At 43.0% G+C, this 13,149-nt stretch overlaps 1 protein-coding gene across 5 annotated transcripts in view; it reads left to right on the top strand.

The window, feature by feature from the left end:
- Positions 1-13,149, top strand: part of FBXW7 (F-box and WD repeat domain containing 7) — a 187,633-nt gene that overhangs the window by 146,208 nt on the left and 28,276 nt on the right. For 4 of the 5 annotated variants that reach the window (XM_051616956.1, XM_051616957.1, XM_051616955.1 and 1 more), the window contains one exon: positions 12,732-12,814. In XM_051616956.1, the coding sequence (XP_051472916.1) occupies positions 12,732-12,814 (83 nt within the window). Of the gene's footprint in view, positions 1-10,088; positions 10,290-12,731; positions 12,815-13,149 lie in introns of those variants that run through there. The other variant, XM_051616958.1, reaches the window with a different exon arrangement.

The following is a 13,149-nucleotide window of genomic DNA, read 5'->3' as shown; positions in this document are numbered from 1 at the left end:
TTAGAGGTATCCATCCCTACTCTTACCTAAATAATGCTAGATTCAGTATTAAAAATAATAAAAATAAAAATTAGCAATTCTCATCCCTCTAATCTGGATGAGGGACTACTTACTCTAAGTTATACAGTGCTACATTTCTTGTGGAGGCAGGCAAGCATGTTGCATGGTTTCTGGACTGGAAGCACTTGTTCAGGGAACATTGTTGAGATGAGGCAGGCTTTCTGGCCTGCTTGCTCTGCCTGTAGCTCCTTTTGACACAAAATTGCACAGCATAAGGTTAATGGCAGTGGGTTAGCAAGGCTTCAAAGCTTCTGGTGTGACCCCGGCATACTTGGCATTCCTTTCTGCTGTGCAAAGGTTTGGTATCGATTCCCCTGCTGTGCCTGAAGAATGTACTCAGGAGAAACCAGCTCACATTGTGGCTCCCCCAGAGAGGGGAGAGTTGTCATGGCAGTAAATCATGAGGGTTCATGGAAGATGAGTAAATCCCCTTTTCTGTGCTCCACCTTAGGCAAGAGTTGTGGTGAGCAAAGGAAGCTGTATAAGGCAGATATAATGTGTAGTTGTCCCCTTTGTAGCCACTCTCATCACTTGCTGGTAAGGCAGCACATGTATCATGATAAAATGACCATTTGCTTGTACCAGAGACACTTTGTGCTGCGAGGACTCTGTCGCACCAGGTCACAGTGCTGACCAGACTGACCTGCACCTTTCCCCTGGACTCACAAGCATGCTGTAGCCAAAGGCAACATGGGCAGACCTGGACCTTCCTCAGAGTGGCTGCTTCCATCTGCTCCACAGAGGAGGCCAAGTATGGGGGGGGGGGAAGTAAAATATCCTTCACGTTCTGCAATCCAGACACACACACACACACGCACCCCCCTTGTTGATGCTTAGATGTTGTGTAGAAAGATGCTTTCCTTGAATTCCAGGGAAGGAAAAACATGGAAGAGGATAGGAAAGGAGTATGAGGTGGGACAGTAAGTCTTGCTAGACTGAGGTACTGTGGAGAGAGCAGGAGGGAGGAAACCAATGGGGAACTGCTGGGCCAGAAGAAAGAAATAGGGAGCAGAGGGTGGGGAAATGGAGGTCCCTGGGGGCTGGTGGTTACAGAGAAGTGAGGATGAGGAAGGGAAATAGGGAGCCCAGGACATTCATAAACATTAAACAGAACAAACACCTGTCTGAAGCTGAGATTCATGGGTCCTGTAATTCCACTACGAGCAGTTGGCCCTGAGACTTTCTGGCACATGGTGTTTCATCTTATTCTAGTGCTGTTGCACCAAGGGTCACATCTTGGTGTATTCCTCACTGCGGGGTATCTGCTGCGGTGGGGCATCGCGTAGGGCTCAGGCTGTTCTGTGCCACTGGCATGCCAAACAGGGAGTCACTGTTGCCAGGTGATGAGGGAAAGATTAAGTTCCCTTGACATTATAAAATCCTGCCAGGATGCCATGCCTAGAACGTTCGCAAGTTTGCCTTTGCTAACTCGATGCATGTGCACAAGTGGGTAACGATGTATCTTAAATTACAACCTCAGATGCTGTTTTTTTCTGCTGAATCTGTGTCTTATTTAGTATGCACCTTGCACAGGGCTGTCTTGCCAAGCAGCTTTTTAGGAGTAAAAGCATCTTCCACCTGTCATTTCAAACTCCCTTAAATGCTTGGGTTTGTAACCTTTATGCTCTCTTTAGGTAACACAGGTAGGAAAAGAGATTTGACATTTTAATAGGGTTTTTTTTTCTTCAAATTCTTCCTAAAACCTTCTGGTATAATCTATGATTTCAGGAATTCTTCTGTCTGTAGCCTAAAGGCTCACCACTAACCCCTTATTCTCATGCACTACAAATGAGGGACAGAAACTATTTTGTAAATAGATTTCTATAGGCTGTGCCAGATGAATAAGCACTTCTCTTGGCAATCAGAATTAAGTTATCTCTGAAGAAATTAAAAATGGAAAACTGAACAAAAACCAGGCAGTAGATACAAGGGTTCTATTTGTATTCAAGGAAGGACAGACATTTTTGGAAAGCATTCCAAGTCCAAGCAAACTTCTCTTTTTCTGTACAAAGGTGAATTCCCAACCTGCTTATATTTGAGTGAAAACAGTTTGACCACTGGTGTTCAAAGGCAGAAATGCACGCTTCACCAATTTGGAAACATTCTTGTCAATATAAACAAAACCAGCTCAGCTCTGTCCTTGCAATACTGAAAAAAACAAACTGATCCTTATTAGGGGTTTGGGTTTTCTGGTATTATGGTCATCATCTGTTGATCAGCAAGAAGTGCTAGGATTTAAGAACAGTCTAAAGTGCATGATTTTCTGACTTTATGGAATATGTCACAGGCAGAATGTGTGGAATTACTAGAACAGGAATATAAATTAAAATTATTTAAAATAGAGCCTGAGGGTAGTATTTTAGAAAATGACTGTATAAGTGCCCAATGGATAAGATGCAGACTGCTATCTTCAGATTGCCCTGAACTGAATACCCTGTGCCCAACCCACTGCCCCTGACTTCAGTGGTGTGTAAGGATATCCTGGAGAAGACAGGCCAAGGGAGGAACCCGGATGGGCTGTGTGGCACCAGCTTCCTCCACACAGCAAGCATGGGTGCTGGCGGGCTGCAGGGCTGCTCAGCAGGGCAGAGTGACACCAGGCTGGCTGGCCACAGCCACCTGGGCGGTGCCGCTCACAATGGCACAAGGTCGTCTCTCTGGGAAATTTAGGAACGTAGGTCTCTGAAGCAACTGCTGCTGTGTCTCAGACAGAAGCAGAGCCCTGTTCAAAGTGAACTTGAGTGATTAGCACAGCCATTACTGCATCTATAAATAGAATTCATCTTACAATATATTAAGTTTAATGATATAATAAATAGATTACAGTTAACTTTAATAGGAGCACAATGAATGGAGACACAGTTCTTATGGAGATCTGCTGCCATTAGTGAATGTTTTGCAAGATACATTACAGGTAATACCACCTTCTTCCTTTGAAAAATGAATAATGTAACAATACTGTGTAGAAACAATACACAAAAAAGCAACTCATATTGTTCCTGTTGCACAGAAAGCAGTCAAGTATGTGAAAGTGCAGGTTGCATTAGCAACCTTAACTCTGCTCCTTATGAATATGCATTATGAAAAATATTTATTAGATGATAATATTGCTAGTTTTAAAAGAAACCATACAGGATTTCTCTGTAAGAAACTTGCATGTGGTTGCTGTCACAGGGAATTAAAAGCAACCTGAAGCTTAGCTCCACTGGTATTTTTCTGTTTATCTTTAACAAGAAAGAAAATGCTTAGGGAAGAAAATGTTTTGGATTTTTTTCAGTGAAATAATATACAGTTCTAATGAGACAAGTTCCCTGAAGTTTTAACATGCCATGTTTAAGGAGGGTTCAGATAATACCCCTGCCTGTGGTTCACCTTTTTTTGCTTGTTTTATGGCAAAAATTGAATTTTAGAGTGTGCCATTTCCAGTTGACAGAGACTTAAGGATGTTTTTTGAGGCAAGTAAGTTGCTCAGTGGTAATAATACAGCCTCATGGGTTGGGAGGACAAAGCCTAAAGCCCAGTTCCTTGCCATTTCACCTAAGGCTATAGTTTGTCAGGTGTTTAAAGTATCTCTTCTGGGGGCCCATGGAAATTAAAAAAGAGAGCAGGCTGTACCTCTTGCTATGCTGGCACAGACATCTGTGGGGCCACGCAGTGAGGGAGATGGGGAGTGTGACCTGGCTGAAAAATAGCCCAGGCAAAAAAGTGTCCCAAGGTCATTGACCAGTTGACCTCACAGCCATAGAACAAAGACTGTGGTGGCACACCTGAGACACAAACTTAGGAATGAATGGCCAACAGCAGCTGTGGGTGTGAGGATTGGCTGTGGTGGCTTAAATGCACATGAAACTACAGCCGAGAATCTGATGCCTCTAGGTGTAAATAATAGGCTTATGTCCTCTGCATGGGACACTCAGGTGTTCCTCCTACCTTTTTCTCAGTGGTGTAGCTGGCTCAAGTAGTTTGTATCCTGCCTGTGAATTGCTCATATGCTTCTGCTAGCTCAGTTATTTATGAGGGCAGGGTGGAAAACTCAGCCAGTAAATGGTTCTAAAAAAAACCCAAATCCAAAGGAGAAAACTTAAAACTATTTCTCCTCACCTCCCATCAGTTAATGAAACCCGTTCAAAGAGAATTTCTACAGATGTTTGTGCCTGCAGAAATAAGAGTGAGAGCCATTGTGGGATGGGAATGATCAGGTGAGACTGGGACATCTTTGCTACCAAGAAACAGTGTGGAACTGTCCCCTTCACAAATGGGTGTATGACAGCCTTTGCTGTACTCCTTTAAAGTATTGTAAGCATTGAAGCATATGGTTCAAGTTCTGTTCCCAACCACAGACAACCGTAAAAGAAGACAGGAAGTATGACCTTCAGAGGGGAGTTCTGCTCTGCCAGAGACATGGTGATGCCATATTACATTAAGCTTGTCTTTGCAATCTCCCTGCTCTTAAAACATAAGTTAATGTTGTATTTGAAACATCCAATGCTGAAGACTGTTACATGCACTTCATGCAGAAAGCCTTTTCAAAGCTATTTTTGTGGTGTTTAACTAGCACTGAATCCTACCACTATATATTTTAAAGTTAATATATTTTAAAAGACAAATGGTAAAAAGTGGTTTATGGGAAATCTCTGCTAGAGATATATACCTTTTAAAATTGTATTTATAACCAAAATTAATATTGTTTAAATCAGGATTTATTAGTAAACAGTAATCTGATTTTTTTAGTTATCTATGCCATTTCCTTCCCTGCAAAAACAAAACTTAGGGGCTGTTTACAATTTTGTTTAACTGCAGTTTTAAAGCAGTCTTTAGAATGCTATTACCTTTGTAATACTTATTCTCTGCTCTATTTAAGTAAGCTTTATGATACTTCATGCAATTTACTGCAGTGTTGCTTTCCCTACTTCATCCCAAACCTTAAGTTCGTAAGTACTGCAAAAATGTCTCCTTGATCAGTAAGCTACTGAGCAGCGCACACTGCAGTGTGCAGGATTGTGTTTGATTTGTACTATACAAGATCAGCTTAAATTTCTTTCTGTAACTATGTTGAGGCAGACGTGCTGAAGTGGACATCTCTAAACCTCATGCAGGCATTATAACTAAATTAAGTATAAATTCCCCTATCTAAATTACTTTCAGGGAGCCAAGTTGCACTTGTTCTTCCTTCATACTTGGAGTGTAGCAGCTGTTGGTCACAAACTCGTGCACTTAAATTCATTTATTCAAGTCTGTTCTGTTGCATCAATGCTAATTGTGTATTCTGAATGAACACATGGTTACACCTCTGCGATAAGGTGCTTTGTGCACTGTGCCCCTGAACTTTGCCTGCTACCCAAATACGACTTTTTCCTTTTAGGTCAGTGTCCTAAAACTTTGTCTTGTCCAGCTCTTGAATATGGGATTTATCCATAAAATTGATTCAGCTCGGCACTTAGGATGCACACTAATAAATCTCAAGTTAGTGACAGCCTAAAGGTCATTGCCTAGCCAAAGCTGTACCAGGAGAAACCATGAGAACATGGGATTTCCAAGATCCCTATGGGTCACTTGTTTCATTTCATAATACTTTCAAAAAGAAAAAGATCTGAAAATAATATCAGTGCCTTTTTGTAGAGGAAAGCGATTCTGTGAAAGGCCTGCCTGAATTACTTTGGAACATGTTTAACATGTGCTATTGTATGGGATTTTTTTCTCCTCTTCTAAAACTTCATACAAGTTGGACTCTAGCATCTGCCCTTCTCATTGACTAAATGGGAAACTTAGGCTTTTAAATGTAGGTGTGTGAAGCTAAGCTGTAGTTAAATGTCTGAAGCAGATGGCAGAAGTACCTCTCTGTGGGGCCAGATTCTTGCCTGAATGGGAGCATGTGGCAAATTAAATGAAGTATGTGGTTGTATGAAGAGGTTGAATACAGAAGACAAAGCACTGGCTGCTGTAGCTGCTCTAACTAGATTACCCAGCAGAAGGAAAGTGTTTAAAACCTAAAAGGGTCCAAATTTGAGGTAGGGAAAAATAACTAAGCGTGACTGTCCTTTCCAGGTTGTCTTTGCTGTCTCTAGGGTAAATGTTGCACAGCTAAAGATTTGGGCCCACTTGGTTAGGGCATTTGGTTTCCTGGGTGGAAAAAAAAAAGCAAAAAAGCAATCCTATTAGACAACACACAAAAATCCCTCTGAAATGTTTCTAAAGGAGTCAGTCTGCTAAACGTCTGCTAGATGTGCAGAGTACACAGATTCCCTTCTGGCACTGTCTTGAATGATGCATTTACCAATATTAATGGAGATACCAAACCATATTGCTCCACAGTTCCTCCTGCACACATTATGTTCCTAGCGCACTTATGCGTATGTGAAATGCCAACTACGGTTTTTGCATTCCATGGTTTAAGCACCAGTGTATTTCCAAAATGCTGACTGGCCATTACCACAGCCAGACCATCCTGTGGTCTCTCCACTCAAAAATGTTTCTCAAAGAAAAAAAAAACACAAAAATTTTGTTTCTTTGGTCTGTTACGCTGTAATCTCTGTTCTTCTGGGGATTATATATCTCTGCGGGTGATTTCTGTAATTCATTCTAGTCTTTCATTAGAAGTAATAGATGGTCTTAATTACAGCATGCCACATGACAAACTGGTAAAAGGTGCTAGAAATGTTGCCAACAGGAGAAGAATTGGATGGTGTGAATTTTTATTAATTAAGAGCTGGCAGTACTGATAGGAAATAATATTGGACTTGTGTCCACATCAAACGATGTAATTTTAGTGTAGACGTTTTTCTGAATGTCATGAGTTGTATGCTTTTTGTGGTTCTAAAAACTTGAACAGTTATCTTCAGCTTAAACAAAATAAAACCAACCTTGGAAGTTTTATGTGTATCAGATGGGGAAAGAGACATGGCAACTTTTGATTTTTCTCTTAACATAGCTCTGTAAACTTTAGTCTTCCTCACTGTACCTTAACTTGTGATCATCATTTACTTTATACCATTAAGTATTCTTAGAGCATATTAAGTTACTGCAGTAAATAATATTGCACGTCAGTAGAGATGTAACTGAATGCACAGCTACTTGCTGTGGGGCTCCCAAAAGCATCTGAGGGGTTGGGGTCTTATTCTTCCATGGCTGTATTTTCCAGGAAGGTGTGGAGCTGTGAAGAGGTGAAGCTGCGTGAAGTGCAGCACTGCTCAGTCTTCCTGTGCGGGGCAATTGCCTGCTACTTTTGCAAAACTTTAAGTAATTTTTTAGAACTAAGAGGGTGTTGTATTCCTAACTTTAAACTTTTCCGAGGATAGAGGAGTTCTCAAAGCCAAAGGAGAGAGCGAAAGCTGTTTCTAGAGAGTAATTTTGCGTGGGAGCCTATCACTAGTTGCCCTTAGCCTCTGAGGAGCTTGTTCTCCATCGACTTCAGAGCTCAGGCTGTGGTTAGGTGTTTCAGGGAAGAGCAGACACCCATCTGCAGTAGTCTTGGAATAATCCAGAGACTATCAAACTTAATCGGATGTAGGGCAGACGGTGATTTCTTTGTAGAGAATCCAAAGTGGTAGCGCTATAGGGACAACCACTAAATAAGCCAGATCCATATCCAAATACAGTTTTTGGCTCTTTGGGAAAGGCAGACTGCTAGATGAGAGACGGTCACCATTGAAAGGCCAAAATCTGTCTGTGGTATCTGTATCAAAAATTAGGGAAAAACCCAAACCTTTTGTGCAGAATAAATACCTGATATACAAAGTTTTCTACCACTACCAAATTATTGTTGGGGTTTCTACATAGGTCTTGGCTGAGGTGCAAAGATTAGCAGTTAAATCAGTGTTTTTTTACCGTGAGAGAGTATCTGCCAGCCATCATCAAAAGAGAAGGAATTGGCAATAGTAGTATTCCAAAAGAGAAAAGAGTAGTTTCTAGTTTTTATTGAACTGTCTGTTGATTTCAAAGCGCATTTTGTTCAAAAAGTAAATCCGGTTGTGCTGTCAGGTTACACTTGTCTTTGGGCTGGGGGAGAGGCTCATCCCTGAGGATTTCTTGCCAGTGCCCACTGCCGCTTTGGAGAAAGAGTAGCCATCGTTCCCCCTTCTGCATCAAACGTGCTCATGGGGCAGAGATAGCTGTGAATGTTACAGGGCATTATGCATGCACGTATATTAAGTACTTTTAAACCCCCACAGTGATAATGTTTGAATTCTTTCTTATACTAATGATTTGGGTATTAATTTGCTTCCTGTGATTATTTAATGTGTATATGCAGCCTGTGCGCTGGGGTTTTTTTTCCTGTTCCCCTTTGCATGTGATGTGCTAGCAAAGGAAGACAGTAATAGTCTCTTGGGGTAGGTACAGCTCTGTTCATACCTGAGATATGAAGACCATTTTGTTCTCAGAAAATATACAGCACTGCAGTTTAATGGATAATGGCATAAATGCCAAGATGTGATGGGCAGAACCATTTTCACTGAGAGATGAAAAAGACTGCAAGGACTCAGTGTTACTCAGTGTTGGATAGCAGATAAATAAAACCCTATAAAAGTGGGATCTTGTGTGCTGCCCAGTGAGTGTGCTAATGCCTGGCACACTTGGCTTAATAAAGGAATCATACATATGAGATTTTATTATTTTTTTTAAGTACTAATGAGGAAGCTGATGGGTTTTACAGGAGGTAATTCCAGTCCTTTAGATGTATGTTATTTTTCTCTTTATTTTTGGTACTGCTTTCGATGATAAAAAGATGGTCTTCCCTCAGGTCAGCAGGAACAGGCTACATGTTTGCTCCTGTTTGAGTGCATGGGTGTGGAGGGCTGCTGAGCATCTCCACGTTGCATTGCACCTGAGGAAAATTACATGTTCTGGGTGTGCTCTGCTCTGAACTTGGGCAGAAAACTTTGCAGGAGGGACAAAAAAACCCCGAAAAAAAACACAAGGAAAATTGCAGAAGCTGGAGTTTCTTATTTGAGTTGTCTGTATAGAAACTTAAAAAAGAAAAAAAGAAAAAAAGAAAAAAAAAAAGAAAAGCTGCCTGGCTGCTGTGCTGGTTGCAGGTATCTGTCTGAGAGCCCAACCCTATGTCAGGAACTTCAGTGCCCTTGAATCGAACCGTAAGGGTGAAGTGAACAGATTTGTTGATGTGCACAGGTTAGGAAACGACCATCAAAGCAGCGTTCTCTTGCAAGTCATTACCTAGGGCTTTCCTTACGCTGTCACTGAGACATAGGTGAGAATCTTTCGTAGGACTGGTGTTGGAAGCCCAAGCTAAGATGGCTTGGTGCCGCCGGAGGGCTGTCTCTCAGCAGAGGGGAGCGTGCCCGCGCCCAGGCTGCCCCAGGTGCGGGGAAGGCTGCGGGGTGCTGGGGAAGCCCGGGACCGGCTCCCGCCTTCCACCGCTGCTGTGCCGTGAATTCATATTTGAATGTACATTACATAATTGTTGGATTCGGGTCTTTCAACTCCTAAATCCTCAAACCCCGTTTATTCTATTGTTTAGCCAATAGAGGGTATTCCAGCATCTTTTTCTCTGGCAAAACTGGTGTATTTCGAATTATTCTAAAATTATCCGCACTTTTGAAGGACCGATTTGCGTCCGTCCACGGAACGCAATAGTGCGTGAGTCAGCCGGGCTCGCCGAGGGCGACGGTATAATTATAATTAGTGGAAATGAGCTTGTTCTGCTCCCGCTTGGAAATCCGTGAAGCGTGCGGCACGGGGGGAATAGAGCGAGGGTTGGGGGGCAGCCCCCCGGCCCCTGAGACGGAAAGGAAAATAACCCGGGGGCTGGGGGGCGAAACAACCCCAACCCACGTAGCGCTGATTTTCTTTCTCTCTCCCTTTTTTTCTCCCCCCTGCCTCTCTCTTTCCCGGGGCGGGGGCGGTTTCCCGCCGCCGGGGCCCGCGGGCTCCCCCCGGCCGCGCAGCCCGCAGTGCCGCCGCCGCTGCGGAGGCGGGCGGGGAGGGAGGGACGGGGCGGGCGCGGGGGGCGGGAGGAGGCAGGCAGGGAGGGCAGGGGCAGCCGGGCTCGGCGCGGCGCAGGCAGGGTAGGGCCGAGGCGAGCCGGGCCGAACCGAGCCGCGCCGCCGTGCCCGAGCATGTCGGCGCGGGAGGCGGTGACCTACCTGCCAGAGAAGGGGCTGTACTGCCAGCGCCTGCCCGGCCGGCGGGCCCGCGGCGCCCAGCAGCCGCGCAAGGGGAAGCGCGCCGACACCATGGGCTTCTACGGCACCCTCAAGATGATCTTCTACAAAGTGAGTGGCCGCCCCCCTCCCCTGTGTCCCCCGGCTGCGCGCCCGCGTAGGGAAGAGGGAAGGGGAGGGGAGGGGTGGGGGCCGCGCGTCTTCCGCGCTGGCGCTCCGCGGGCGGAAACGTGCCCGCGCTGCCGGGCGCAGCTGCAGTGCGCGGCCGGGAGCGCTGCCCGCCCCGGTGGCGGGCGGGGGGATGCGGGACGCAGTTTGCTGCCCTGCTTCCCATTTATTATTTTTTTAAACACGCTGCGACCGCGATTCTTCCGGTAAATCAACGCTGTCTGAAGGAGTTGAGCTTTCCTAGTGACAGATTAAATATTTACGGGGGTGTTTGCTTGCCGGTTTCTGTTTTGCGGCTACGCGGGTCCCTTGCTGATGTCTGAATCTTGCCACTAGACCTCTCTGCCGTAGAGAAAGTTTTACCATCTCTGTGTAGTAAACGACATTTTTGGCCACGTATTATGCTTAGCACCCTTCCAAGATGCCGAAGCTTTGCCTGTGTGTGTGGTGGACCCCATGAGAAAGTTCCCTAAAATACCTGAAAAACACCCCTACCAAAAGAAAGGGGTAAAATCACTATTAAGCAACAGAACAGAGAACTGCATATTGTTTTCTTTGCTAATGCAAAAGAGTAAATTGCTGTGGCTGCTTATTCTACTGCAGGCTTCGTACTTGTTATTTTTAAGGTGTGCTTTTGGAAAACTGCATCTCTGTTTTACAAGAAGCAGGAGAGGTGTATGATGATTATAACCTTTCAAAAAGACAAGCTGGAAATAAAAATTTTCCATGAGCAGGAAAATTTTTTTCTGAAAAGTCTATAATCAAACACTGAAATTTCATGCTCAGACATGTTATTTATGCTTCCAGTAATTTTGATGGCTCGCTCGTCTAGCACAGCAGTAAAAGATGGTATCAGTTATTTTTCAGTGGTGCTCTCAAGGGGTTTTCTTGGGAGAAGCATGGGGGGCTGCGCTCCCTGGGGGCTTGGGGAAGCAGCAAGGGTGAGGTTGGTGGTTTGAGAGCACTCAGGGCAGTTCTGGCTGACGGGGTCTGTGGGGAAATGCTGTGGAGTGTCCCATGTGAGACACTGGCAAGACAACACGGCTACAAGGCAAGCTGTTCTGGTTGTGTTGTAGCTGTTGCTATAAAAATGAAAATAGGTAACCTTTGTTATCTTTCCTTTGCAATCCCTAATGAAGCAAAAGACAAAACCTTCAAAAACTGTTCTCAGGGAAAACCATAAAGGTATTGTAAAAGTTAAAAAAAAAAAAAGGACCACAAGCTTTAAGAGAATCCTATTGGCTTTTTGGTGGTTTCTTTTTAGGCAGGTGGACTGATCTAACAAATGGTTAAATAACTATGTTATCAATGAAGATCTAAAAAGATCAAATCAGTGTTCTAAGAAAGATGCCAACTTTTAAATTACCTTAAATGTGAAATTTTGAAAAAACTGAGCAAATGTTCAAACCACAGTCTGGATTGTTACACAGGCAGTTTATGCATTTTGCAGCTCTCAGTGGTAAACAGGCATCTTTCTGGTGGCTAAAGTGTTTTGGCATATCACATCTTAAAAACAGAAAACCAGTAAAAAAAAACCCAGAAATGGCATTTGGCACACGTGTCTCACCAAATCCAAAAGCCTGTGGTTAAAGATTACCCAAATATGTAGAAAGCAATCTTTGTTTGTCTGACTCAATAAATATGGCTTTCACTGGTTTCCAGCTCTTTGGTAATTTTTTTCAGACTGACTTCCCCTTTCAGCAGCTGCCCTGCTCATTATTGGGTTTTGATCATACCTAATTGCAGGTGACATTCAAGGCTGAGGTTTAATGTTTTTCATCCTTACCCTTCTTGTAAAAATGCCGGTTAATCTATCAGTCAGTTTTACTGCAGTTTTATAAGTGTTTTCTGTGGAGAACTTCAAAATAAAAGGCTAGACAAAAGAAAAAGTATACTTGAATTATTTTTTTTAAGGCCCTAAAATTAATATTTGGTTTATAATGCAGACGGGCTACCTAAAATTGTATCCGTTTCCATGAGAGACTTAGCAATAAACCTAAACACAATGAATGAGGGGGTTTGGTTTAGGTTCTTTCCTAGGAGAACAGAGAGAACAGTTTACTAAATAAACCAACACAGAGTTCTGCACACTTTTTCACATTTGAAATTTGGAAATTAAAATAATGTCATTCCAGTAGATTTTGGACTCTAAACCAGCAACATGTTATCAAATATAAAACACATATCAAATGTATAAAACACGTTATCAAATGTTGTTGAAGCTAGAAATTAAAATGTTGCTTTAAATCATCTTGTGAGCGTCAACTTTGTTGAAATTTGATATGAAAGTAAAAGGTAAAAATGGATTAATTTTACAGAAGTACGCATAAGTAAGGCTTCTCATGTAACTAAATCGTGTTGTTACTCTCTTCCTTCACCTTGCAGATGAAGAGAAAGTTGGACCATGGCTCCGAGGTCCGTTCTTTCTCTCTGGGAAAGAAACCCTGCAAAGTCTCAGAATACACAAGGTAATTAAATGCAATAACAGATCACTGGACCCTGATTCTTGTGTATAGCCCATCTTTCCAATTGCTAAGCCTGATTCATGGCTCTTTTTAATGTCAAAGCACTATAAAGCGAAGAAGGAGTGGTATCAGCCTTCGTATATAGCTCAGCTAATTTAAATTATGTGAACTGGAGATGAGTTTTAATGAAGTAGCCAGACTTGCATTTCTTCCATTGAGGTTTGTCTTTCATTCTAAATATAGCATGCCCATTTACTTAGAGAATTTTTGAGGGCTGAAGCATTACTGGAAATAAAATCAATCAGATTTTTAAAAAGGGACATAATAATGATAAACCC

Source organism: Apus apus, chromosome 4 (assembly GCF_020740795.1).
Source record: "Apus apus isolate bApuApu2 chromosome 4, bApuApu2.pri.cur, whole genome shotgun sequence".
NCBI lineage: Eukaryota > Metazoa > Chordata > Aves > Apodiformes > Apodidae > Apus > Apus apus.
This window is presented reverse-complemented; position numbering and strand designations above follow the sequence as displayed.